Source organism: Protopterus annectens, chromosome 2.part1 (assembly GCF_019279795.1).
Source record: "Protopterus annectens isolate FY-2018-M chromosome 2.part1, PAN1.0, whole genome shotgun sequence".
Taxonomy (NCBI): domain Eukaryota; kingdom Metazoa; phylum Chordata; order Ceratodontiformes; family Protopteridae; genus Protopterus; species Protopterus annectens.
This window is the reverse complement of record NC_056729.1, coordinates 1,459,603,690-1,459,631,685: the sequence shown is the minus strand read 5'-3', so window position 1 is coordinate 1,459,631,685 and position 27,996 is coordinate 1,459,603,690. Positions and strand designations below refer to the sequence as shown.

At 45.3% G+C, this 27,996-nt stretch overlaps 1 protein-coding gene across 1 annotated transcript in view; it reads left to right on the top strand.

Annotated features, from left to right (window-relative positions):
- LIAS (lipoic acid synthetase) overlaps positions 1-27,996 on the top strand; it is a 917,328-nt gene that overhangs the window by 491,254 nt on the left and 398,078 nt on the right. Inside the window, exon 5 of the mRNA XM_044062935.1 lies at positions 6,153-6,210. Within this exon, the coding sequence (XP_043918870.1) occupies positions 6,153-6,210 (58 nt within the window). The remainder of the gene's footprint in view (positions 1-6,152; positions 6,211-27,996) is intronic.

The following is a 27,996-nucleotide window of genomic DNA, read 5'->3' as shown; positions in this document are numbered from 1 at the left end:
GTGCAGTGCAGTTTGTCCCTGCATATGCATGCTGACTTGCGCACACACACTGGCAGCAGATATGTAGTAACAGTCCCCTTACATTGTTTGGAACTATCTTCAGGTCTTCATAGGGAGCGCTGCTACATTAAGGATCCCCCAACCCTGAAGATAACAGGTTACTTTTTATCAAACTTGGAATGCTTCTTTTACAGTGCCTTGCCACTGTACCAGGCAGGCTGGGTGAATGTCATAGGAGTTTAGGAGCAGAGTTAAATAATGTGCATGTGACTGGAAATGACACTTGATCACTATAAGAGGAATTAAAAAAAGTGTAAGAACAGGCATGCCTAGTCCAAGCTAGGTGTCTACTTTAAAAAGCATAACTTGTAATTGTAGAGTAGGAGATCTGCAAAGTAATATGGTGTGCAGTCCATCACTAACATTTTATTCTTTCTGATGTTCATCGTGTTACCCTGCTGCAGTCATCACACTTGGGTTATCCTGCCATCAGGCAGTCCCGCAGTTGGCCCGAATTCCAAAGTCTTGGTCCGGCATCGGTTGCTGTCACTTCTTCCCTGACGTCAGTGCGCCAGGGGTATATAAGAGGCATCAGACGCCATTTTCTTCAGTCTTTCCTGCTGCGCGGTGCCCGAAGCAGAAGCAGTTCGCAAGTGCCGGTCGGCTGACACCTGAGATTTTCGATTTGAATTTCAGTCCGAAGTCTTCAATAAAGCTAAGTACCTCATTGGGGAACATTTTCTTGCCTCAGTCCGATGTCAGAAAAAGTTAACAATTGCATTTCTTGCGGGAAGCAAATACTTCATAAGGACTTCCATTCCTATTGTATTCCTTGCCTAGGCCCAGACCACGACGTCACAGGTTGTCGGTTTTGTGCTAGGTTTAATAAATGAACTATCAAACGCCGTTTTGACTTCGCACGGCATTATTTTGGTAGGAAATTTAATTATATCATGCCATCGGAGCAGCTGACAACTGCCACTCATAAAAAATGCAAGGATAAGGACAGGCAGCCTAGGAATAAGCCAGACACCGAGGCCTCAGCTGGGCCTTTTGCCGGTTCTCTGGTTTTCAGTGAGGCGCCTACGCAGCCCCTGACAACCGCAGAGCTGGAACCCCAAACAGCTGCGGATTCCCATGCAGAATCGACTAGGCCGACACAGCCTTCTACTGTCACCAGAGCAGAACTAGATACCGGTGAAACGGAAACACCTTTGGTTTCTGAAGGTGTCTTCAGACTGACTACACTCACCATTAAATCTTATGCTAAACTTAAAATTCCTTTAAAACCAAAGAAAACTGTACATCAGTCTACAGTTCAAGGCCCCATGCCTAGGAAACAGATGCTTAAGATGGCTGAAGATTTGATTACCCTTATCAGGGGTTCCCATCCCCCTCCTGATAAAAGACCTAGACAAGAGGAGGATTATGCATCCTCTGACCAGGTTTCTCTCTCCTCAGATTCTTCTGAGGAACAGGATTACACTATTCCAACTTATAAAGATTCTGATGCTGAAGACTCTATTCCCTCAGCATCTCCCCCTGAAGACTACTCCTTTGGGGAAACTTTACATACCATGAGGGAACATTTCCACTGGGAAGGCCAGGATTACTCAGATTCTAAGAAAAGGCTCCGAGAGTTCCTTTTGCTACTCCAGCACAGACCTCTTGCTATCCCTCCTGTTCTGGATGTTGTAGATGATGTTTACTTGAGTCTAGTTTAAATCCAGACTCTCTTCCTCCTGCTCCAGCCAAACCAGACAGATACTACAGAGTACCTGACTTACATAAATTCCTTTATAAAAGCCCTGTAGCTGACCCAGAAACAATTTCCCAGGGTTCTAAGGGAGCAAAAGCTTCTATGGCTAAAAATCCTGTGCCCTCTGAAAGGGATTCCAGAGCCCTAGATAGATGGGGAAAGAAAATATACACCTCAGCCACTCTGGCTATGAGAGCATTAAATTGCCAGTTTCACATGTTGAAATATCAACAATTTCTAATGTCTCAGTTAAAACAAAAAATGAGCACACATTCAGAACTGCCTGAATTCAAAGAAATGCAGGATCTGTTGCATGCAGCTGAACTGGTGGGCAAACATACTTTACAATGCGGATTTGATTAATTGGAAGCTTCTTGTAGAGCAGCTGTTACTGGTTCTGTCATACGTAGGCATGCTTGGTTAAAAGAACAAACCCTCCCTGACCATGTTAAAGCAAAATTATTGGATGCACCTTTACAACAGGATGTATTATTTGGTGTCAAAGCAGAAGAGGTTTTAAAGAAAATGGAGGACAAGGCAAAGTCTATGCAAATGGTCAAGGATTTTTTGCAGGTACAACCCCCTCGATTCAGCAGAAGTTGGCCAACAAAAAATTGGTCTTTTCCAGCTTCAGACAGATCACAGAGGGGCAAATACAGACGCCCAAGGGGCAGAAGTCAGTCACAGGGCCCTTACAAACCTCGCCAATGGGGTTCTGCTACCCAGAAAGGAGGACAAGACAGGCCCCAAGCTAGCAGAAGACAAACACAATGACTCTATCCTCAAATTACCAAGCAAATCTCTCCTGACAAATCCCGTGGGAGGAAAACTAGCATTTTTTTGCAGATAACTGGCACATCATCACAAAAGACAAATTGGTTCTAAACATGGTCTCTCAAGGATACAGATTCCACTTTCATACCTTACCAAGGAACAAAGGAATGCTAAACCTGCCACCAAATCTATGGGCAGAGGCACAAAAACAAATTACAGCTCTCATGAACATGAGAGACATTCAACAGGTACCTACACAGGAGCAAGGACAAGGATTTTACTCAAGACTCTTCCTAGTCCCAAGAAAGGACAAGGCATGGAGACCCATTCTGGATCTTTCAATTCTGAACACCTATCTGCAAGTACCAAAATTCAAGATGCTAACACTACAGCAGCTTTTTCCCATGCTGGGCAAGAATGCTTGGCTAGTCACTTTTGGACCTCAAGGAGGCATACCTGCATGTCCCTATCAGACAAATTTGCAGAAGATACCTCTGCTTCATTGCAGGTTCAAAGCATTATCAATTCGCTGCACTGCCCTTTGGCTTATCTACTGCGCCCAGGGTCTTCACAAAATGCCTGGCACCAGTAATTGCACACTGCAGACAAAGAGGAATTCAAATATACCCATACCTGGACAACTGCCTTATTCAAGCAGAAAGCAAAGACATTCTTTTAAAGCATCTGGCATTTGTCAAACACCTTCTAAGTTGCCTAGGGTACACAGTAAACAAAAAGAAATCAAAACTAGTGCCCTCACAAAACATAATATTCCTGGGTGCCAGCTTGAATACAACGGCCCAGATGGCTTATCTCACGCCAGACGAGCAACGGCAGCTGTTTCAATATTTCAAAATAATGGCAACAACGACCCAACTCCCTGCAAGAAAAATTCTGCAGGCCTTGGGATTCATGGCATCTTGCATACTGCTAATACCATTTGCAAAACTGCATATGAGGAAATTACAATGATACCTGAAAAGTGTATGGATTCAGCACAGCCACAGCTTAGAAACAATGATACCAACTCATTCCCTGCCTTCAACAGGAGTTTCTATGGTGGGCACAGGCATGTCACCTCAACAAGGGTTAGCCTTTCACCTTACCCACAGCCAGGCAAACTATGACAACAGATGTATCGGACTATGCCTGGGGAGCACACATGGCAGGGCAATGCATTCAGGGCAAATGGACTACAGATCAGAGGAATCTGCTTATCAATCAAAAAGAAATGCTAGCAGTACAGAATGCCCTAACAGCTTTCAAGGACCTTCTACACCCAGGACAACTAATAATAAAGACGGACAATACCACAGTCATGTGGTACATAAACAAGCAAGGGGGCACACATTCCTACCCTCTATGCAGGCAAGCAATGACCTTGTGGAACACTGCACTGTCTTACCAGGTTCAATTACAAGCACAATTCCTGCCAGGACAGAAAAATTGCATTGGCAGACGACCTAAGCAGAAATACCATGGATCCACACGAATGGAAACTAGATCCACAAGTATTTGCAATGATAACTAAAAAATGGGGACACCCAGACATAGATCTGTTTGCAAGCCCCCACAACCACCAACTTCAAAAATTTTGCACAAGGACCTTCCACCCACTAGCTTGGAAAGTGGACGCCCTCTCATTCAGTTGGAAAACATTAACAGTGTATGCCTTCCCTCCACTACCTCTTCTAACAAAAGGTACTGCTGAAAGTCAGATTAGAGAGACCACAAATGATACTCGTTGCACCAGACTGGCCATGCCAGCATTGGTACCCACTTTTAAGGAACATGGCCCACGGCCCACCATGGATTTTGCCACAAATTCCTCACCTGCTCACCCAGCGAGATCATCAGATTCTACACAGCCAGCTCAAGACTTTAAACCTGGCTGCATGGCAAATTACCTAAACAACCAGCCAACACCTTTATCCAAAGCTGTTATGGATGTCATTATGGAGGCCAGGAGACTCAGCACCAGGAAAACCTATTCAGACAAATGGAAAAGATTTTGCGCCTGGAACCAGGCTAAAGGCCTAAACCCCCTTGATCCAAACATCCCTCAGATTCTACAATATTTAACTGAGATGTTACACAAAGGACTTTCCTTTTCATCTATTAAGATCCACGCTTGAGCAATTTCAGCTCATTACAGCACGGATCCTCCTTTATTCTCACATCCACTCCTGAGACAGTTCCTCAGAGGGGCTAAGAACTTAAGACCGCCAAGGAGAGCTCCAACACCTACTTGGGATCTCAACTTTGTTCTGGAAAAGCTTACACTACCGCCCTTTGAACCAGCTTTTTTCAGCTGATTTAAAATTATTTTCATGGAAAACTGCCCTACTACTAGCAATAACCTCAGCTAGAAGAGTCTCAGAGCTACAGGCACTAATGGCAGTGGAACCTTTCATCATTTTTCATAAAGACAGAGTCTCTCTATGAACTAATCCTTCCTTTATGCCAAAGGTGGTATCCATTGTGGCCCTAAACCAAACCATTCACTTGCCCACCTTCTTCCCAAATCCCCAGAACAAAGGAGAAAGACTCCTGCACTCTTTGGACATTCACAGGCAATTACGTTACTACTTGGGTAAAACTAAGGCTTTCAAAGAAACTGACCAGCGTTTTGTAGCCTATGCTACAGGATCACAAGGAAAAGCTATCTCAAAACAGACCATTTCAAAATGGATAGGGCATTGCATACATTTCTGTTACACACATCATGGGAAACCAGTACCTGCTAACATTAGGTCCCACTCCACCAGGGCTACAGCTACATCAGCAGCCTTCTCAGCGGAGTGCCAACGAAGGATATTCTGGAAGCTGCTACTTGGAGTTCAGTGCACACCTTCACCAAACACGATCACTTACCTCTGTACTCTAAGACTAGAGCTGGTTTTGCCACTGCAGTTTTGCAGGGCTTACTAGCTTCTTCTAACCCTGTCTGACTCCACCTCCCATCCATAGCTTTGGGATTCAACCCAAGTGTGATGACTGCAGCAGGGTAACACGATGAACATAGTACAGTTTTGTACCTACCATAAATGTAGATGTTCGAGTGTTCACCCTGCTGCAGTCCAGGTTACCCTCCCTCCATCCCCTCCGAACTAGCTGAACTTATCTCTACCACTCTATCCTATACTACCTCTGTGGTGTATTTGCTTGTGCCTAAGGGTTTTGCTTTACTTTTATATAGCTATATACAGCTACATGTACATATATATATATATATATATATATATATATATATATATATATATATATTTTTTTTTTTTTTTGCCTACCTATTGGGGGCACCTGACATCTGGGGCACGAAAAACTGAAGAAAATGGCATTGGATGCCTCTTTATATACCCCTGGCACACTGACGTCAGGGAAGAAGCGACAGCATCCGACGCCAGACCAAGACTTTGGAATTCGGGCCGACTGCGGGACCGCCTGACGGCAGGATAACCCAAGTGTGATGATTGCAGCAGGGTGAACACTCGAACATCTACATTTATTGGTAGGTACAAAACATAGTTTTATCATAGTTAACACATCATAATTGTTACATTTATTTGGTTCTGTTTCTTGGTCAAGTCTGTTATTTATTTTTATTTCCTGTACTTTACAGATCTTGCCGATGGAGGTGCTGAACACTTTGCAAAGACTGTTTCATATATAAAAGAAAGGTATGGCAAATTAAAGAAATTCTGCTGTTAGGGACAGAGCTGTATGACATGAACATCATTTTTACTAACGATAATGTCATTTAAATTGTTTTGAAACGTCTGAATAAATGCCACATTTTTTTTATCTTCCCTCCCTGCAGCTGACCAACTGTCACCAACTCCTCTACAAGGATCTTAGTCTACTGGACTTGTCTTAGCCACCCTGAGCAAAAACTCTGCCAACGTCTGGGGTCATTGAGGAGACTGAGGCAGCTGGTGCAACATCATATTGTTGCAAGGGAGTAAATCCTAACCCCATCACCTCCCCTATCCCATGGCATTCTTGCAAGCTCTGCAGTTGTTGCCTTCATGAGGTGCAGAAGCAATTCTTTGTATGCTCACCCTCAAGACCAAATGGTACACTGCTTGCAGCATGGAGCTCTCCAGGCTCTTAATGTTGCTGTTACAGAAAGAGTCTAGGCTGCCTCCCTTTACCTAGGATTGGCAAGATGTTGTTGGCTACTCATTCCAGTGCTCCTTTGTCTGGGGAGCCGTAAGGGCTTTATCCCATAGAATAGTGAGTTCCTGCATATACATCTTTGAAAATTATCTTGAATAAACTGAAACTGTCAGTGTTGATCTTGGGTGCCTGCTCTTAGTCAGGGACCTTAACTGTGTTGCCTTTTCTGCGTGTGCGGATTTCAGAATATTTTGTCTTTCCTGCCTTCATCTCACCAGGTCAGTAAGGTGCAAACAGCAAAATAGTTTGAAAACATGCTTCTCATTGATGCTGTTGGTAAAAGCTGGTTCAAGCCTTCCCCTTTACTTGATGATGAATATGCTTTTAAGCATGCCATTTAGAGGAAGTTCAGTGGAAAAGAGATGCCTGAGGAACATTGAAAGAAAGATCAGATGTGTGTAAACAGCTAAGGTCTGTTTCCCCAATGATAAGGATAAGTAGTCTTCTGTTCTATACAGAATTGCTTTATCTCAATCTTTCTTTTGGCCGTGTTATATGATCTGTCACCTAGAAAGTGCCTTGCCTCTCTGCCAGTGCCAGTTTCAAGGACTAAGGTTTGCTGAGAAGCTGGCGTTTGCCATTATGCATTTAGTTTACCGGCTTGAGGTGAATTTGAGGAAGAATGGCTTTATCTCAAGTATTTAGCTTATCACTGGAAAGTTATTCCAGGTAGTGCATTTTCTGCCATGCCATGGTTTCTAATGACCTCTGTCATTGCACACCCTTGATGTGTACAGTTTGTCTTCTAGTCCTCTTATATTTAGCCAGTGTTCAATGCTTCAACTCTGTAGTTTTTCAACCACATACAGTTAATTCCATTGTCTTTTTCATGCCTTTGAAAAGCATTACCTTGGAGAGTCAGAAAAAGGTTAATTTTTGTTTTACATATTGCCATCCTTTTCCTTCTGAAGAGTTTGCATTCTGTCTTCCATATGTCTGTCTGGCACTGCAGACTGCAGTGCACATCCATTATTGTTTTTAGTATTGTACTGCCTGGACTACATGCTTTCAGTCAGCCGAGAGAAAAACGCCCCTCCTTTAAACTTCTAAAGTTTTCACCCCTCACTTTTTTTTTCTGTGACATTGTAGACAGTATGTTTCCTTTTCCTGGTAATTTTGTGCAGTACTAAGAAGCAGTAATGTCATCCTTCCAGTGGAACAAGGCGGTTTAGGGTTACCTGATTTGAAGGGATATATTTTCTAGCTACACAATTAAGGCTTATATACATAACACAAGCAGAAAGCTATAATTCAGTGTTAAAGGGATGATGATGTAGCAGTGGGGGATTCAAGAAATAAGGAAACAGTGGGATGCAGATTCTTAAGGAGAATAACAATGATCATGCAGAATATTACATTCATAAAGTAGCAGAAAGTATTCTAAGAACTAAGCCAACACTAGAATGGTGAAAGGAGATTCTGCCAGTAGGGTGACTGCAATTAGGGGCACAGGGAAAAGGCAAGAGGGAGTGGAAATTTACTAGAGAAAACTGGATGAGAAGAACCAAGGTATTGGGAGTAAATAACTAGACAGGGGAAGGTAGTAGAATGGGAAGAGGCCAGTAAATGTGTGAGGATTCTCATTTGCTTGGATTTGCATAGACAGTTCAAGCACAGCTAGTGTAGGAGCAGCCCTCCACTTTACATTTAAGGGACATATGAATTTAAAAGAGAACTAGAAAGACTGGTGGTGAACAGTATAATAATTAATGATGTCACGAAAAATTGTGGTTCTTGTCACCAGTGCAAATATATTTTTGTGGGTGAAGTTTTAAAGTTAACAACTGTTCCGCAAAAAATTAGGCTAAATAAGACTTGTGATTGCAATACAACAGGGGTGATCTGTTTAGCTTTTTGATTACTGCCACTCATATTGGTAAAACTGAAAGGGCTATTAAAAAACAAATGTATGAATGTTACTACGAAATTCAAACTCAACAAGAGAACAATGCATGGCACAAACAAACGTGCATGTACAAATAATACGTTTCTGTTTTTTGTTTCAGAAAAAGTTTTCCCAAACCGGGGGGGGGGGGGGGGGGGGCTAGGGAAGACACTTTAGAGAATCGGAAGCTCCAGTGTGCAGCTAAGACTATAAATGCTAGTATGCTGCCTGGATTAAATGACATGGTGTCCATCAATAGTGTAGTAAAATTAAGAACATATAAGTTATAGTTTTGTTACTGACTAGTCTTTCACCATTTGGCTAGTGTAAAAGTTAAATTTTGTAATACATCTGTTTTTAAACTATATTTTTACACACACCATTTTATCTTCCACTTTAATTTTTGCCAGGCATTGTGATTGGTTAGCTTGTTAATTTGTAACACCTTTCCATCACTGTTTAAGTGCACTTTGAGCAATGTTTATTCTGATGAATTCCTGTTCATTATTAGGGATGAAAGAGCTTAAAGTTGTGTATATTAAACTTTTAAATTTTTTCTGAGGTTTCTCCTGATTTGCTTGGTTACAGTTCAGACACTACCTAGACAAGACTAAAGATATTCGAAACTGAGCAGCTTTGTTTCTTTTCAGGGTAAGAAATTAGGTTTGTCAGTTTCCAAGCAAACCATCTCTTCTTGGATTTCTAATTCCTTTTCATTTTGTTACTGTTTTCATGAGAAACCACTTCCCTGTCTTTGAGCTCATTCTATTAGGGCAATATCTCTTCTGGAGCTTTTTTTTTTAAGGGTCATGATGCTGTAGCCATTCTGGAATGTATGTGTTTTCAAGGGCCAGACAGGTTTTGCTAGGTCCATTCTCCATGTTTTTTTTAGAGGGCTGCTCACTTACTTCTTCCCATTCTCTTATGTAATTCTAGTGCTCTCCCAGTTGTGAGAAACAGTGGTTAAGGAACAACACAGTACAGTTGTGTAAAACCTTGCCATAAAAGTAGATGTCATACTTATCACTGTTGCAGTATTCCATCCCTCCCTCCTTCCCCTGTTAGATTTTTCTTGGCCCTCCTCTGGCTAAGGGGACTTCTTTTCCTTTGTATTGATGTATATGTACCATATTCATTTGCATCGCATCTGCTGCTCCTGTTCTAATGGGACAGTTTAGTTCTGAGGGTTTTGCTCTCGTATGTCACTTGTGTACTTCATACTTTGGACATAAGACATATGTCTGGCGTATGCCGCATAGAAGGGCCTAGGCTTTGTTATGCTGGCTGAATGTACAGCTACCCTTGGTAGGATATCTCAATAGTAAGAAATAAAGCAACAGTGATAAGCAAGACATCTGCTGTTATGGTAAGTTTTAACACAACTACACTTTGTCATCCTGAAAGCATTTTGTCCTTTACTCTGTTACATTACTACTGCTTGTTCAGACTTTTAAGTTATGTAACCTATGATCTGAAGTAGATAACTTCATTTTATCTTCAACCTGTGGGTATTCGGATCCGTGCCGGCAACTTTATAGGCATCTGCTCTGAGCTCCAAGCTCCTCCCCTTACCCATAATATACCACCATCTACTGCCTTCCCTCAGATCTCGTTTGCCACTTCATGCATCACCATTGTGATCTCTATAGCTTGGAGCTTTCAGTGGTACTGTAAGTGCTTTTGGGTTTGTTGTAAGTGATTTTTCAGTGAGTTAGTTTCCCTTTTCCTCTCCCTCGCTAGTTCATCAGTTTTCAAAAAAAAAAAAAAAAAAAAGGAGGTAGTTTTTTGTATAGTTCCTTTTGGTGACTGGGTGTTGGTTTTTGTTTTAGCTGTAATTTCGGATCAGTCTAAAACAACCTTTAAAATATGCACAGTGTGTGGCCATAAGCTTTTACCAGAGGATGGCCACACTCTGTGTGGTGTTTGCTTTTGCGTTCCCCACTGGTCCGTCCAATGCAGCATTTGTACAGGTTTCAATCTGAGGGCCCTAAGAGACAGAAAGGCTAAACTCGTGGCTAAAGGCCTGCTTCCAGCTTCGACCTTAGACTCTTCAACGGTTACAGCCTTGGCTTCTTCTTCTGCAGCTCCCGCTCAAACCCCCCCCCCCCCCCCCCCCACCTCAGGCTGGGACTCACTCTCCTGTTAGACTTGCTGAAGGGGATGTTATTAAAGGGAGAGACAAAGAGAAAAAGGACAGACAAAAGGATTCAGAGAGAGGAAGAAACAAGGAAAAGAAAGGGGATAGGCACCGTAAGAGGTTTCCTGATCGGGAGGCCTTCCCTAGCCCGCCTTCGAAAGTTTCTAGAACTGTTTCTCCTCAACTCCACTTCCCCAGATTTTCCCCAGAGCCTGCAGAGCCAAGGCCTTCTTCCAGATCCTGCCAGCGACCAGCCAGATCCGAGTCGGTCGCATCCTTTCACTCAACTAGGAGTCTTTCAGAAGTGGACATGGACAGGATGATGAGTAGATTAATTCGGACCCAAAGCCAGATGGGAGTCTTGCCAGGCCGCTCTCCCTCTGGAGGGGGGACCTCGATGACTTTCTTCCACCTGATTTCTCCTTCCCCGATCAGGCCTTCAGTTTCGGGGTACATGGATCAGAGGATCTTCAGAGCTGGGGATTCGGTGCTGATGGTTCCACCAGCCTCGACTCCGGCGATTAACTTGAGTTCCTCGGATCCGACTAGCTCGGATCCGAGCAGCTCTCGGGGCCGAGGACTGGGAATCGGACCCGAGGGGATGAATGTGTCTTCGGCTCCGACCTTGTCGGATCCAGGCCATTCTTTCGGAGTTCCGGTTACCTTAGCCTCTGCTCCAATCCTTATGACGGAACCGGGGAGAGCTTCCTCCTTGTTGGGTTCTGGGCTCTAAGGAGGTTCTCTCTCCTTCGGCATTCAACGTGGTGGAGAGGGTTGTCTGCCAAGAATCGAGACCCCAGCCTATTCCCTTAGATTCCGCCCAGACTCCCTTGGATTCGGTTGCGACTCCGTTCATCTTGTCTCAGGGTCAGCCCATGCTAGAGGAGCCCCAGGTGGTTCCCTTGGATGAACTCCCCGCTGCTCGCGAGTCCGCTTCAGAGAGTCCCACTGAGGAGGGTCATTGTAAGCACACGTGCAAAGGGAGGCACTTGGACTCCCCTGAGTCCCTTACCGAGGACACTTTGGATGAAGGAGAAGGTTCCCCCAGGTCACCTCCCGAGGATGTCTCATGGAGATCTTCCGCCAGAGGGTAGGCTGGTCAGCCCCAAAACCTTCTTCGGATGAATCTGTGTTCCTGGAGGCTTTTGGCATGGGCCCATCTACTTCCTGGGTGTCCCTGTCGGTGGATCCTTTAGTGGATCTTATCACCACACAGGCATGGAAGGAGCCGGACACTGTAGAGCCGATACCAAAGCACCCAGACAAAATTCTCTCTCCACCCTCTGACAGACCAGCCTGGTATAAAGGATCCCCTGTGGACGCTATGGTGGTTGCAGCAGCCACCAAGAAGGAACTGGCTCAAGAGTTCCTCCATCCACCCTCCAGATAAGGAGTCCAGGACTGTGGATCGATTTGGGAAGCGAGTGTATTCTTCAGCGACCTTTTCCATCCGAGCGCTGAACTACTTGGTACACATCATACGACTGCAGCGGGACCTCGTCACGGAGTTGGCTGAGGTGCTCCCAGAGTCTTTGTCGCAGGAGGATAAGCGTCTGTTCTCCGCGAAGATGTCTACTCCGAAATCAGTGTCAAACACGTCCATGTGCCTCCTTTCTAATGCTATGGAAGAAGCAGCTAGGGCAGCTGGGACTGGCGTTGCTATGAGATGACATGCTTGGCTCAGACTGTGTCAGTTTGCGGACCCTTCAAGGCGTCTTTTATGAATGCCCCCTATGATGGTTCCTCTCTCTTTTGCAAGACCGTCCATGACACCCTTGTCCAGAGTGAGAAAGATGGGCAGACCTTGTCTGCCATCGGAATCCGCTTCTCTAACCCTCAAAGATCCTTTTCCCGGAGTCAGAGAGGGTAAAAGAAGATGTGGTTCTGAAAATTTCAGTTTTCCCGAGACTCTCTGGACAACTCGTCTGCTAGAGGCAGAGGGTGACATGTTAGATGCCGGCCCAGAGGCAGAGAGAATCAGAGGAACTTTGGGTCTAGGGAACCCTTCTCGGACAGGCCCACACAGCAACCCTGAGCGGTTGCCCGACTGCCCTACTCTGGAGGCAGCCAGGGGAATATTATCATTGCACCCGGTGACATGGGAGTCCATAACTGCAGACTGTTGGGTGCTACAAATAATATCCAGAGGTTACAACGTCCCGTTTTTGCCCCTCCAATCAGACCAGAGCACCTCCTAAATGTCCCACCCCCTCAAAGGGAGACTGCAGTGCTACAAGATGTTCTTCGTCTTCCCTTGCTGCAGTCCTGACTATTGGGTATAGTCCGCGTCCCAGTCGGCCCGAATACCAGAGTATAAGGCTGACGTCGGTCATGGCGCCTTAGACTGACGTCAGTACGTCAGGGTACTAATGCGCATGACCGACGTCATTTCCTCAGTCTTTTTTGCCGCATGGTCCGATGCAGAAGCAATTTTGCGAGTGCAGGTTGGCGTTCTGAGATTTTCCCAAACCGGAGTTTCAGACCGAAACAGAGTTGGCTAAGTAACCCCGTTGGGGAACATTTTGGTTTTTTCTTGCCTCAGTATTTAACCGGATGTCAGAAAAAGTGAATAACTGTATTTCTTGTGGGAAGCAGATACCGCATAGGGATTATCATACATTGTGTATACCTTGTTTAGGGCCTGAGCACGACGTTGTTGGTTGCCGCTCTTGTGCTAGATTTAACAAGCGCACTATTAAGAGGAGGCTTGATTGTGCTAGGTTAGTGTTTGGGAAGCGTTGCAATTATAATATGCCGTCGGATGCTCCGGCGCCGCTTCATCCAAGAAGCGCAAGGACAAAACAGTGAAGCCTAGGGGTGAGGAACCGCAGTCCCGGACGTCGGTTCTTTAGAAGGCTCAGGAGCCAGAGGTTTTGCCAGGAGTCTCTATGGAGTCTCAGGCAGATACTTTACTGTTACAGGATGTGCCCTCTCAGGAGGTAGGCCAGGCTGAGGGGCTTCTCAGGTAACTGTTCTTCCCTCTCTTCCCAAGGTAGTTAGGGCCTCTCCTTCTGTTGCCAAAGCTTCTTTTAGAGGTAGGCCAAGTTCAGCTTCTGTGGGGGCTTCTCCTAGCATTTCGGGCTCTGTGCCTAAGAAACATATGCTTAAAATGGCAGAAGATTTGATTACTCTGATTAGAGGTTCTATGCCCCGCCTGATAAGAGGCCTAGGGTGGAACAGGAGTTTGATAGTTTTGAACAGTGTTCACAGGCTTCAGAGTCTTCTGTGGAAGACTTGCAAGAGTTTCCTACTTATTCTGATTCTGATGTGGATGATTCCACTCCTACAGCTTCTCCTCCTGAGGATTTTTCATTTTCAGAGACTCTTCACTCCATGAGGGAGCACTTTAAATGGGAAGGCCAGGATTACTCTGATTCCAGGAAAAGGCTTAGGGAATTCTTGTTTTTACCCCAGCATAGGCCCTTAGCTATTCCTCCTGTGTTGAATGTGGTGGAGGATGTTTTTGCAGAGGCTTCCCTGAACCCTGACTCCTTGCCTCCTGCTCCTGTTAAGCCTGATAGGTATTATAGGGTGCCCAAGCTCATAAGTATTTGTTTAAGAGTCCTAGGGCGGACCCAGAAACTGTTTCTCAGGGGCCTAAAGGTGTTAAAGCTTCTGTGGTTAAAAATCCTGTACCCTCTGATAAAGAGGCAAGGGCTTTGGATAGGTGGGGTAAGAAAGTATATACTTCTTCCACTCTAGCCATGAGGGCGTTGAATTGTCAGTTTCATATGTTGAAATATCAGAATTATCTCCTTTCACAATTGAAATCTAAGGTGGATGCTTTGGCGGAAGGTATTGAGTGTAAAGAATTGCTGGATTTGATTCATGTGTCTGAACAAGTGGGTAAGCATTCTTTGCAGTGTGGTTTTGATGCTGTTCAGGCCTCCTCGAGGGTGGCTGCTACTAGTTCTGTTCTTCGCAGACATGCCTGGTTGAAGGATCAGAATTTAGCTGAGCATGTTAAGACTAGGATTTTGGATGCTCCTTTACAGTCTGATGTGTTGTTTGGACCGCCTGTGGAAGCAGTTTTAAAGAAAATGGAGGACAAAGCTAAGTCTATGCAGACTGTTAAAGATTTTTTGCAGGTGCAGCCTCCGAAGTTTAGTAGAAATTGGCCTGCTAAGGGGTGGACATACCCTGCTTATGGTTCCCAGTCTAGGGGTAGGTCTAGACGTGGTAGGGGCAGGGCTCAAGGTTCGATTAGGCCTAGATCAGACAGTTCACCTGCTCAGACTTCTGGTGAGGGCAGGGGTCAGTCCTTTCGTAAGCAGAACCAATGACCTGCCTTTTCAGCTGCCAGTGGATTCTCGTCCTGGCAGCTCCTTTGGGAGGAAGATTGTCTCTTTTCAAAGAAAATTGGGATTTAATCACTCAAGACAGATGGGTGCTGGATATCATTCATCACGGTTACAGATTTTATTTCCACACAATGCCCCTTTCAAAGGCATGCCAGATGTTCCTCCTCCACAAAGAAAAGAGGCTCACAAGCAAGTTTCTCAGTTACTCCAGATAGGGGCCATTCAGCCAGTCCCTGTATCAGAAAGGGGCTTGGATTTTATTCTCGCCTGTTCCTAGTACCAAAGAAGGGGAACACGTGGAGACCAATTTTGGATTTATCTATCCTCAACACTTATCTGGACATTCCCAAGTTCAAGATGTTGACGTTACAGCAACTGTTACCTCTGCTGGGCAAGGATCACTGGATGGTAACTTTGGATCTCAAGGAAGCTTACCTTCATGTGCCTATAAGGCTAAGTTGCAGAAAGTATCTGCGGTTTCGAACTGGAGATTTTCATTATCAGTTCTCTGCATTGCCCTTTGGCTTATCTACTGCCCAGAGTATTCACAAAGGTTCTGGCTCCAGTGATAGCTTACTTCAGGCTTCAAGGCATTCAAATCTATCCTTACTTGGACGACTGCCTGATTCTGGCTCAAGAAAAGGAAGACCTTCTACAGCATCTGGAATATGTCATAGCAGTGCTAAGATGCCTAGGGTATTCTGTGAACGAAATAAAGTCCAGTCTAGTACCCTCTCAAGACATGTGCTTTCTGGGTGTGAGACTGAATACAGCAGCCCAGATGGCCTTTTAACCCCGGACAAACAAAAGAGTCTGTCACTTTACTTCCATCAACTATCTCATCAGTCCGTGCTGACTGCAAGGACAGTCCTTCAAGCATTAGGGTTCATGGCATCTTGTATTCTGGTGCTTCCCAATGCCAAACTGCATATGAGGAAGCTGCAATGGTATCTCAAAAATGTATGGACACAGCACTGCCAAGATTTGGACACTGTCATTCAAATAATACCTTGCCTTCAAAAGGAATTCTTGTGGTGGGCTCAGGAATGTCACCTAAACAAGGGACTCTCTGTGACCCGGCCAGAGGCGAGTCAGATTTTAACGACAGATGCCTCGGACACTGCTTGGGAGCTCATCTAAATGGAAAGTGGATACAAGACAAGTGGCCTGCCAGACTACAGCATCTACATATCAACATGAAGGAGATGTTAGCAGTCCAGTTTGCATTGATGGCTTTCAAGGAGTTACTTCTTCCAGGGCAGGTGTTGATTCTAACAGACAACACAACTGTCATGTGGTACATCAACAAGCAAGGGGGAACACATTCTTATCCTCTATGCAGGCAAGCAATGATTTTATGGGAGACTGCGTTAAGCCTGCAACTAACTCTTCAGGCAAGGTTTCTGCCAGGAGCACAGAACTCCCTAGCAGATGTATTAAGCAGACAAATCATGGATCCCCACGAGTGGAAACTGGATCTTCATGTATTTCAGAAATTGACAGTGTCATGGGGAACTCCAGACATAGATCTGTTCGCTTCTCCACTAAACCACCAGCTGCCAAAGTATTGCACAAAGGGGTTTCATCACACAGCTTGGAAAGTGGATGCTCTGTCTTTCAGTTGGAAAAACCTTCATGTCTATGCCTTTCCACCTCTGCCTCTTCTTCCAAAGGTATTATTAAAAGTCAGACAAGACAGGCCAAGGATGATTTTGATAGCTCCAGATTGGCCTCGGCAACACTGGTACCCACTTCACGGAGTCTTGTAAAGAAGCCTCCATGGCCTTTACCTCTGATTCCTCATCTGTTATCTCAGAAGGACGGTCATCTGCTCAATGTCAAGCTTCAATCTCTTCATCTCACAGCCTGGCATATTCTGTGTTGAAGCACAGCAGGTCTCAGCTTCCTCAACAAGTTTTAAATGTGATTATGGAAGCTAGAAGGCCTAGTACTAGGAGAGTGTACGCAGAAAAATGGAAGAGATTTTTATTTTGGAGTACAGCAAAGAATTTGGAGATTTCAGAGCCTAATTTGAGTGTGGCTCTTCAATATCTTACTGAATTATTGGACAAAGGTTTGTCCTTCTCTTCCATAAAGATTCATGCTGCAGCAATTTCAGCTCACTATGATTGTGACCCACCTTTGTTTTCACATCCTTTATTCAAGCAGTTTCTTAGAGGGGCAAAGAATATAAGACCCCACGTAGAGCTCCTACTCCTGCTTGGGATCTCAATTTTGTGTTGGAAAAACTTACTCTACAACCTTTTGAGCCTGCAGCTACTGCTGAATTGAAATATTTATCATGGAAGACTGCTTTTCTGTTGGCTATTACTTCTGCAAGAAGGGTGTCTGAGTTGCAGGCCCTTATGGCAGTAGAGCCCTTTTTGATTTTCCATAAGGACAGGGTATCATTACGTACTAATCCTTCCTTTATGCCTAAGGTGGTTTCTAGTGTGGCTTTAAACCAAACTATTCATTTGCCTACTTTTTGCAGATCCTCAAAATAAAGGGGAAAAGATTTTGCACACTTTAGATGTACACAGGCAATTGCGTTATTATTTGAGCAGGACTAAGACTTTTAGGCAGTCTCAGCAGTTACTTGTTTCTTTTGCTTTGAGTTCACAGGGCAAGCCTGTGTCAAAACAAACTATTTCTAGGTGGATTGGCTTTTGCATTGCATTTTGTTATTCCCATCATGGCAAAGAGGTTCCAGCTGGGATTAGGCCTCATTCCACTAGGGCTACTGCCACTTCAACAGCATTTCTAAGGGGTGGCAACTAAGGATATTCTGGAAGCAGCTACTTGGAGTTCAGTGCATACTTTCTCTAGGCATTATCACCTGCCTATATACTCTAAGACTAGGGCTGGTTTTGCCACAGCTGTTTTACAAGGCATGTTGTCAGCTCCTGCTACTTTATAATTTGCCAGCCTCCCTTACCTCTGCTTTGGGATTCTACCCAATAGTCAGGACTGCAGCAAGGGAAGACGAAGAACATAGTACAGTTTTGTACCTACCATAAATGTAGATGTTCGAGGATTCCCTTGCTGCAGTCCAATTTACCCTCCCTCCTTCCCTCTGTGTTTGGGTGGTTGTGTAGGTGAGTTTACATGCTTAAATTTTTGTATATATTGTTGTATATATTGTACATGTTTTTTGGTGCAGGTTGTTTTTGGGACTTGTCTTTTTGGGTCTTCTGACATCTGGGGCAAGAAAAGACTGAGGAAATGACGTCGGTCATGCGCATTAGTACCCTGACGTACTGACGTCAGTCTAAGGCGCCATGACCGACGTCAGCCTTATACTCTGGTATTCGGGCCGACTGGGACGCGGACTATACCCAATAGTCAGGACTGCAGCAAGGGAATCCTCGAACATCTACATTTATGGTAGGTACAAAACTGTACTTTTCCAAGCTGCTTTAAAAACGAGCCATTGAACTGGTCTGCTCATCAGTCCAGGTTAGGTGTTTACTCCAGGATGTCCTTCAAGGATGGTGTCGCACTTCACCCGACGTCATAGCTGCAGTTATTCGGGTATAAAGGCATCAGCCGACGCCATTTTCCTCAGTCTTTCTTGCCGCGTGGCGCCCGAAGCAGAAGCTGTTCGCAAGTGCCAGTCGGTCAGAACCAGAGATTACTACTACCGAAAACTACTTCGAAGACTTCTAAAAAGCTAAGTACCCCGTTGAGGACTCTTTCTTGCCTCAGCCGATGTCAGAAAAAGTGAATAACTGTTTAACTTGTGGGAAACAAATACCTCATAAAGATTTCCACTCTTACTGCTTACCTTGTCTAGGCCCAGACCACGACGTCGCAGCTTGTCTAGCCTGTGCTTCTTTTAACAGGCGGACGCTTAGACGCCGGTCGGAGTTTGCTGAGGAGTTTTTCGGCTCAGAATTTGCTTATATTATGCCGTCGGATCCTCCGACTTCACAAATTTCTAAAAAATGCAAGGAAAAGGACCGACACTCCCGGTCCGCGGTTTCCGCGAGTGTCTCGGTTTCGGCTGAAACCGAGCAAGCGGTTCCACCTTCAGCCGAAAAGCTTCCTCCAGCCGAGGCCTCTGCTAACCTCGTGGAATCGGCTTCTGATATCCCACTTACTGTTACAGTTTCTCAGGAATTATCAGACACTATTCCCTTGGATATTTCAACCCCTGCACGTGGAGCTGCTAGGCCACCTGCAGCCATGTCCATTAAGGCCTTTGCCAGGGCTAAAGCAGCTAAAACTACTAAATCTGTGCCTGCAAAGCCCCCCTCTCACAGGCCTAGCTCTAGTTCACAAATGCTTAGTTTTTTCACAGGATCTCATTTCTTTAATCCGAGGATCCCAACCTCAACCAGACAGAGCCTCTCATCCGCCTCCAGAAAAGAGGCCTAGAGCAGAGCCCCCTGAGCCACTGTCTTCAGATGATTCCTCTGATGATTCAATTGATACAGACCCTCCAGAGGCCCCATACTCCCCTTATGAAGACTCTGATGGTGAAGAGTCCATTCCTTCTGCCTCTCCGCCTGAGGAATTTTCCTTTGGGGAAACCCTGCATGCTATGAGGGAACAATTTCAGTGGCAGGGCCAGGATTTTTCAGATTCCAGAAAAAGGCTTAGAACTTTTCTGCATTTACCACAACATAGACCTTTAGCCATACCTCCAGTTCTTTCTGTTGTAGATGATGCATTTAATGATGCTTGTACTGCTCCTGATTCTCTGCCCCCGGCCCCTGTTAAGCCCGATAGATACTACAGGGTCCCGGACACACATTATCACTTGTATAAGGCTCCCCTTGAAGATCCAGAGACTATCTCCCAAGGACCTAAGGCTGTAGCAGCCACCTCTGCCAAAAACCCCCTCCCCTCTGAAAGGGAATCTAGATCCTTAGAGAGATGGGGTAAAAAAGTTTACACTTCTGCTACTCTTTCAGCTAGGGCCTTGAACTGTCAATTTCACATGATGCAGTATCAAGAATTTTTACTAGATCAGTTAACCAAAAAAGTGTCCTCAGATGAAACAGTAGACAAAAAATATGTGCAGGAAATGGTACATAACATTCAACAAGTCAGTAACCATTCCCTAAAATGCGGCTATGATGCACTGGAGGCTTCCTTTAGATCAGCCATGACTGGCACAGTCATCAGAAGGCATGCATGGCTAAAAGAACAGGCCTTACCAGACCATGTCAAATCAAAACTATTAGATGCTCCTATGGATAAGATTAATTTGTTTGGCTCTCCTGCACAACAAGTACTGAAGAAGATGGAAGAGAAGGCAAAATCTGTCCAAACAGTAAAAGATTTCTTGCAGGTCCAACCACCGAGGTTTAGCAGGAATTGGCCCTCCAAGAATTGGTCCTTTCCAGACTCCTCCAGAACTCAGAGAGGCAGGAATAGGCGTTCAAGAGGCAGAGGCCAATCCAGGGGTGCTTACAGAGGACGTCAGTGGCAGGGCAACAACCAGCGAGGCACAGCCACAGACACAGCCACCACCACAACTACTGGTCAATCGCAGTGACTTGGCTCTGGCACCGCCTACCAGGGAACAACTACAAGCACCCTTAGGCGGGAAGCTAGCCTTATTTACGACAAACTGGCATTACATCACAAGAGACAAGTGGATTTTACAGATAATAGACCAAGGTTACAGGTTTCACTTCCATACTCTACCAGGGAAGAGAGGAATGCCAAACCTACCTCCAGATCAAAAGGCAGAAGCACTAAAACAAATATCTCAGTTATTAAGGATGAGAGCTGTAGAAAAGGTACCATCTATGGAGCAAGGGAAGGGATTTTACTCCAGACTCTTCCTGGTACCAAGAAAAGAAGGCACATGGAGACCTATTCTCGACTTGTCCGCTTTAAACACATTCCTTATTGTTCCAAAATTCAAAATGCTGACCTTACAGCAGCTTCTTCCCATGCTGGGCAAGGAGTCTTGGCTGGTGACTCTAGATCTCAAGGAGGCATACCTGCACGTCCCCATATGACCAAACTGCAGAAGATACCTCAGATTTCTTGCAGGATCAGAGCATTATCAATTCTCAGCATTGCCCTTTGGCTTATCTACTGCCCAGAGTGTTCACGAAATGCCTGGCATCAGTAATTGCTCATTGCAGGCTTCAGGGAATCCAAATCTACCCATACCTGGACGACTGCCTGATACAAGCGGACAACGAAAGCAAGCTAGCAGAAGATTTACAAAGGGTCATTTATCTGCTACAAGCCCTGGGATACACAGTCAATTTAAAAAGTCAAGACTGATACCATCCCAGAGAATAACCTTTTTGGGTGCAGAGTTGGACACAACAAGGAAAATGGCATTCCTAACAGTAGAAAAACAGGAGCAGCTACCTCTCTACTTCCTGGCCTTAACAAAACAGAACCATCTCACAGCAAGAAAAGTTCTGCAAGCCTTGGGATTCATGGCATCCTGCATAATAATGGTTCCTCATGCCAGGCTGCATATGAGAAAACTACAGTGGTACCTAAGGAATTTATGGTCTCAACACAAGCACAGCTTGGAAACCCAGATTCCCATTATTCCATGCCTGAAGCAAGAATTCCTTTGGTGGGCTCAGGCTTGTCAATCAAACACAGGATTGCCCTTTCACAGTGCTCAACCAAGCCAAACCATCACGACAGACGCCTCAGACCTCGGTTGGGGGGCACACATGCTGGACAAGTGCATACAAGGCTTATGGTCTCAAAACCAACTGCACCTACACATAAACCTAAAAGAAATGCTGGCAGTAAAACTGGCAATTCAGGCATTCAGATCATTCCTTCAGTAAGGCCTACTGATGGTAAGGACAGACAACACCACAGTTATGTGGTACATCAACAAACAGGGAGGCACACACTCATACCCTCTTTGCCGGATGGCACTGGATCTCTGGAATGTGGCCCTGAGCTACAACATACAGTTGAAAGCAATTTTTGTACCAGGAAAAGAAAACATCCTAGCAGACATTTTAAGCAGGACAACCACGGATGCCCACGAATGGATGCTGCACCCGGACATCTTCAAAACCATTACAAAAAAATGGGGACTCCCAGAAATAGACTTATTTGCATCCCCACACAATCACCAACTAAAGAAATTCTGCACAAGGACGTACCACCCTCTTGCGTGGAAGGTGGACTCCCTATCCTTCAGTTGGAAAAACCTGGCAGCATATGCATTTCCACCACTTCCTTTGATGCACAAAGTGCTATTGAAGATCAAAGAGGACCGTCCAAGGATCATTCTGATAGCTCCAGACTGGCCAAGGCAACATTGGTACCCATTACTGAGGAGCATGTCTCTGGAACAAATGTGGCCACTTCCCCTGGTTCCCTTGCTGTTAACACAGAACAATTACAACAATCTGCATCCCAACCTGAAAACTCTGCAGCTGACTGCCTGGAACATTGCATAAGACCAATTAACCCAAATTTATCCCAAAGGGTTAAAGACATTATCCTTGAGGCTCGCAGACCCTCAACAAGAAAAAATTACTCAGCAAAATGGAAAAGATTTCTCATTTGGAGTACTGAAAAAGGAGAAGATGTGTCACTGGTAAACATAGCCAACATTCTGGAATACTTGGCAGAGCTCTTCCACACAGGCCTGTCCTACTCCTCCATCAAGATTCATGCATCAGCTATTTCAGCAGAGTACGACTTGGATCCTCCTGTTTTCTCACATCCTCTGCTAAGACAGTTTCTGAGAGGAATTAAAAATGTAAAGCCTCCTAGGAAGCCACCATTACCAGCATGGGACTTGAACTTTGTGCTAGAAAAATTGACACTTCCTCCTTTCGAACCAGCAGCAACATCAGAATTGCAATACTTATCATGGAAGACTGCTTTCCTGCTGGCAATCACTTCAGCAAGAAGGGTATCTGAACTTCAGGCATTAATGGCAGTACAACCCTTCCTGATCTTCCATCAAGATAGAGTGTCCATGAGAACAAATCCTTCCTTTATGCCTAAGGTGGTTTCCAGAGTTTCCTTAAATCAGGCTATCCACCTACCTACATTCTTCCCTAACCCACAGAACAGGGGAGAAAGACTATTACATACCTTGGATGTGCATAGACAATTACGCTATTACCTGGACAGGACCAAGGGCAATAGAAAAACTGACCAGCTACTGGTAGCATATGCAACAGGAAGGGAAGGAAAAGCAATTTCAAAACAGACAATCTCCAAGTGGATAGGAAATTGCATTAGATTTTGTTACTCCTACCATGGAAAGAAAACTCCAGAGAACATCAGGCCTCACTCTACAAGGGCAACAGCCACTACCACAGCCTTCTTACGAGGAGTGGCTACCAAGGACATTTTAGAAGCTGCTACTTGGAGCTCCGTGCGTACATTTGCCAAGCATTATAATTTACCTTTATACTCTAGATCCCGAGCAGGCTTTGCCACTGCTGTTTTGCAAGGGATCCTAACTACACCATAACTTTATTTGTCCACCTCCCCCAGTTTGGCTATGGTATTCTACCCATTTGTAAGGACTGCAGATGCATCCTTGAAGGACATAGTACAGTTTTGTACCTGCCATAAATGTAGATGTCCGATAGGAATGCATCTGCAGTCAGGATTACCCACCCGCCTTCCCCTCTGTGGTGCTCCTAGGGTATTTGCCCATCTTTTAGCTAGCTGGGGGAATCTATTATGGTGTATTTGTTGTATATATGTACATACATGCTTATTTTTTGTGTTTGCTCTCTACTATTTGGAATCATTGGCATTTATCCAAATTTAGCCTTCCAAGAGGGCACCTGGCATCTGGGGCAAGAAAAACTGAGGAAAATGGCGTCGGCTGATGCCTTTATACCCGAATAACTGCAGCTATGACGTCGGGTGAAGTGTGACACCAGCCGAGGCCAGACCCAGACTTTGGAATCCGGCCGACCGAAGGGCTGCCTGACGACAGGACAACCCATTTGTAAGGACTGCAGATGCATTCCTATCGGACATCTACATTTATGGTAGGTACAAAACTGTACTTTCTTTTTAGTGCCAAAATAGATGGGGGACCTCAGACCCATTTTGGACCTGTCAACCTTAAACCTGGCTGTCGCCAAACAGAAATTCTGGATGGTCACCCTGCAGTCCATTTTACTTTATCTTGGATGTGCTCGATAGATCTCCAGGACGCTTACTACCATATCAAGATACACAGAAGCTCCGGGAGATTCCTTTCCTTCCAGCTGGGAGCCAGTTATTTCCAGTTTCGAGCCCTACCCTTCGGTCTCACCACAGCCTCCAGGGTGTTCACCAAGGCAATGGCAAATGTTCTTCCTGTTTCACTGTTGCAGTCATTACATTTGGGTTATCCTGCTGGCAGGTTGCCCTCAGTCGGCCTGAATTCCAAAGTCTTGGGTCCTGCATCGGTTGCTGTTGCCTCTTCCCTGACGTCAGGTTGTCAGGGGTATAAAAGATGCAGCCGACGCCATTTTATTTAGTTTTTCTTGCTGCACGGTGCCCGAAGCAGAAGCAGTTCACAAGTGCCGAATGGCAGTTGTAGCAGCTCACCTGCGGCTTCAGGGGATTTAGGTATTCCCTTACCTAGATGATTGGCTCCTCACTACTTCCACCAAGCGTCTTCTTTGCCATGGCAGGGATTTCTTCCTACATCTCGCCGCCTTTTTAGGGATTACGGTCAACGTTCCCAAGTCACTCTTGAATCCTGTACAGATCTTGGACTTTATCGGGGCACGGCTGGGCACCCTTCAGTTGAAAGTCTTCCTAATTCCAGACATGGTCCAGAGTCTAAGGGCTCATGTATCACTGATTCTTGGCTCCAGGTTGCTGACGGCGGCGGATGTTCTCAGAGACTTGGGCTCTATGGCTGCTGCAGATGTCCTTCAAGGATGCATCTGCAGTCCTTACAAATGGGTTGTCCTGTCGTCAGGCAGCCCTTCGGTCAGCCGGATTCCAAAGTCTGGGTCTGGCTTCGGCTGGTGTCGCACTTCACCCGACGTCATTGCGGCAGTTATTCGGGTATAAAGGCATCAGCCAACGCCATTTTCCCCAGTCTTTCTTGCCGCGTGGCGCCCGAAGCAGAAACTGTTCGCAAGTGCCGGTCGGTCAGATCCAGAGATTACTACTACCGAATACTACTTCGAAGACTTCTATAAAGCTAAGTACCCTGTTGGGGACTCTTTCTTGCCTCAGCCGATGTCAGAGAAAGTTAATAACTGTTTATCTTGTGGGAAACAAATACCTCATAAAGATTTCCACTCCTATTGCATACATTGTTTAGGCCCAGACCACGACGTAGCAGCTTGTCTAGCCTGTGCTTCTTTTAAATGGCGGACGCTTAGACGTCGCTCGGACTTTGCTGAACAGATTTTCGGCTCCGATTTTGCCTACATTATGCTGTCGGATCCTCCGACTACGCAAATAACTAAAAAAACGCAAAGAAAAGGACCGACACTCGCGGTCCGCGGTTTCGGCTGAAACCGCGGTTAAGCAATCCACAGTGTCTCGGTTTCGGCGAAACCGAGGAAGCGGTGCTTTCTTCAGCCGCTAACTTGCCTTCTACCGAGGCCTCTTCTATTCTGGTAGAACGGCTTCTGAAATCCAGCCTTCTGTTGCGATTTCACAGGATTTATCAGACACCATTCCACTAGATATTTCTACTCCTGCACGTGGAGCTGCTAGGCCTCCTCCAGCTATGTCTATTAAGGCCTTTGCCAGGGCTAAAGCAGCCAAAACTTCCAAACCTGTGCCTGCCAAGCCCCCTCTCACAGGCCCAGCACCAGCTCCCATATGCTTTCTTTGGCACAGGATCTCATCACTTTAATCCGTGGATCCCAGCCTCATCCAGACAGGGCCTCTCTCCCTCCTCCAGAAAAGAGGCCTAGAGCAGAGCTCCCTGAGCCAGTAGCCACAGATGATTCTTCTGATGATTCAGAACATTCAGATCCTCCTGAGGCTTCTTATTCTCCTTACGAAGACTCCGATGCTGAGGAGTCCATCCCTTCAGCCTCTCCTCCTGAGGAATTTTCCTTTGGGGAAACCTTGCATGCTATGAGGGAACAGTTTCAGTGGCAGGGCCAAGATTTCTCAGACTCAAGAAAAAGGCTTAGGACCTTTCTACACTTACCACAGCATAGGCCTTTAGCTATTCCTCCAGTTCTATCTGTTGTTGATGATGCATTTAATGATGCTTGCACTACTCCTGATACTTTACCTCCGGCTCCTGCTAAACCAGATAGGTACTACAGGGTCCCGGGCACTCATCACCACTTATATAAGGCCCCTTTTGCAGATCCAGAGACTATCTCCCAGGGCCCTAAAGCTGTAGCAGCTACTTCTTCTAAAAACCCCCTCCGCTCTGAAAGGGAATCCAGGTCCTTAGAGAGATGGGGTAAAAAAGTTTACACCTCTGCTACTTTGTCAGCTAGAGCTTTGAACTGCCAATTTCATATGATTCAATATCAAGAGTTTATGCTTGACCAGTTGACTAAAAAGCTGTCCTCTGAAGAATCTTTAGATAAAAGTATGTTCAAGAAATGTTACATAACATACAGCAGGTTAGTAACCATTCTTTAAAATGTGGCTATGATGCACTGGAGGCTTCCTTTAGATCAGCCATGACTGGCACAGTTATCAGGAGGCATGCATGGTTGAAAGAACAGGCATTACCAGACCATGTCAAATCTAAGCTTTTGGATGCACCTATGGACAAGGTCAATTTATTTGGTGCCCCGCACAGCAGGTTCTGAAAAGATGGAAGAGAAAGCAAAATCTGTGCAAACAGTAAAAAATTTCTTACAAGTTCAACCTCCAAGGTTTAGCAGGAATTGGCCCTCCAAGAATTGGTCCTTTCCGGAGTCCTCTAAGGCACAAAGAGGCAGGAATAGGCGCTCTAGAGGCAGAAACCAATCCAGAGGTGCCTACAGGGGTCGCCAGTGGCAGGGTAACAACCAACGAGGCACGGATACAGCCACCACCACTACAACAGCTCAATCACAGTGACTTGGCGGTGGCACCGCCTGCCAGGGAACAACTAGAAGCACCCTTAGGCGGAAAGCTAACCTTATTTTCAAGAAACTGGCACTGCATTACAAGAGAAAAATGGATTTTGCAAACTATAGACCAAGGTTACAGGTTCCATTTCCATACTCTACCAGGAAAGAGAGGAATGCCAAACCTACCACCTACTCAAAGGGCAGAAGCTCTAAAACAAATATCTCAATTATTAAGAATGAGAGCTGTGGAAAAGGTACCATCTATGGAGCAAGGGAAGGGATTTTACTCCAGGCTCTTCCTGGTACCAAGAAAAAACAAATGGAGACCTATTCTAGATCTGTCCGCTCTAAACACATTCCTCATTGTTCCAAAATTCAAAATGCTGACTCTACAGCAGCTTCTTCCCATGCTGGGCAAGGAGTCTTGGCTGGTAACTCTAGATCTCAAGGAGGCATACCTGCACGTCCCCATAAGACCAATTTGCAGAAGATACCTCAGATTTCTTGCAGGATCAGAGCATTATCAATTCTCAGCATTGCCCTTTGGCTTATCTACTGCGCCCAGAGTGTTCACGAAATGCCTGGCATCAGTAATCGCTCATTGCAGACTTCAGGGAATTCAAATCTATCCCTACCTGGACGACTGCCTGATACAAGCGGACAACAAAACAAATTAACAGAAGACTTACAAAGAGTCATCTACCTGCTACAAGCCCTGGGATACACAGTCAATACAAAAAGTCAAGGCTGATTCCATCCCAAATAATAACCTTTCTGGGTGCAGAACTGGACACATCAAAACAAATGGCATTTCTAACTGCAGAAAAGAAAGAACAACTTCCTCTCTATTTCTTGGCATTAACAAAGCAGAGCCATCTAACTGCAAGAAAAGTGCTACAAGCTCTAGGCTTCATGGCATCCTGCATAATTCTGGTCCCTCATGCCAGGCTTCATATGAGAAAGCTACAGTGGTACCTAAAGAATTTGTGGTCTCAGCACAA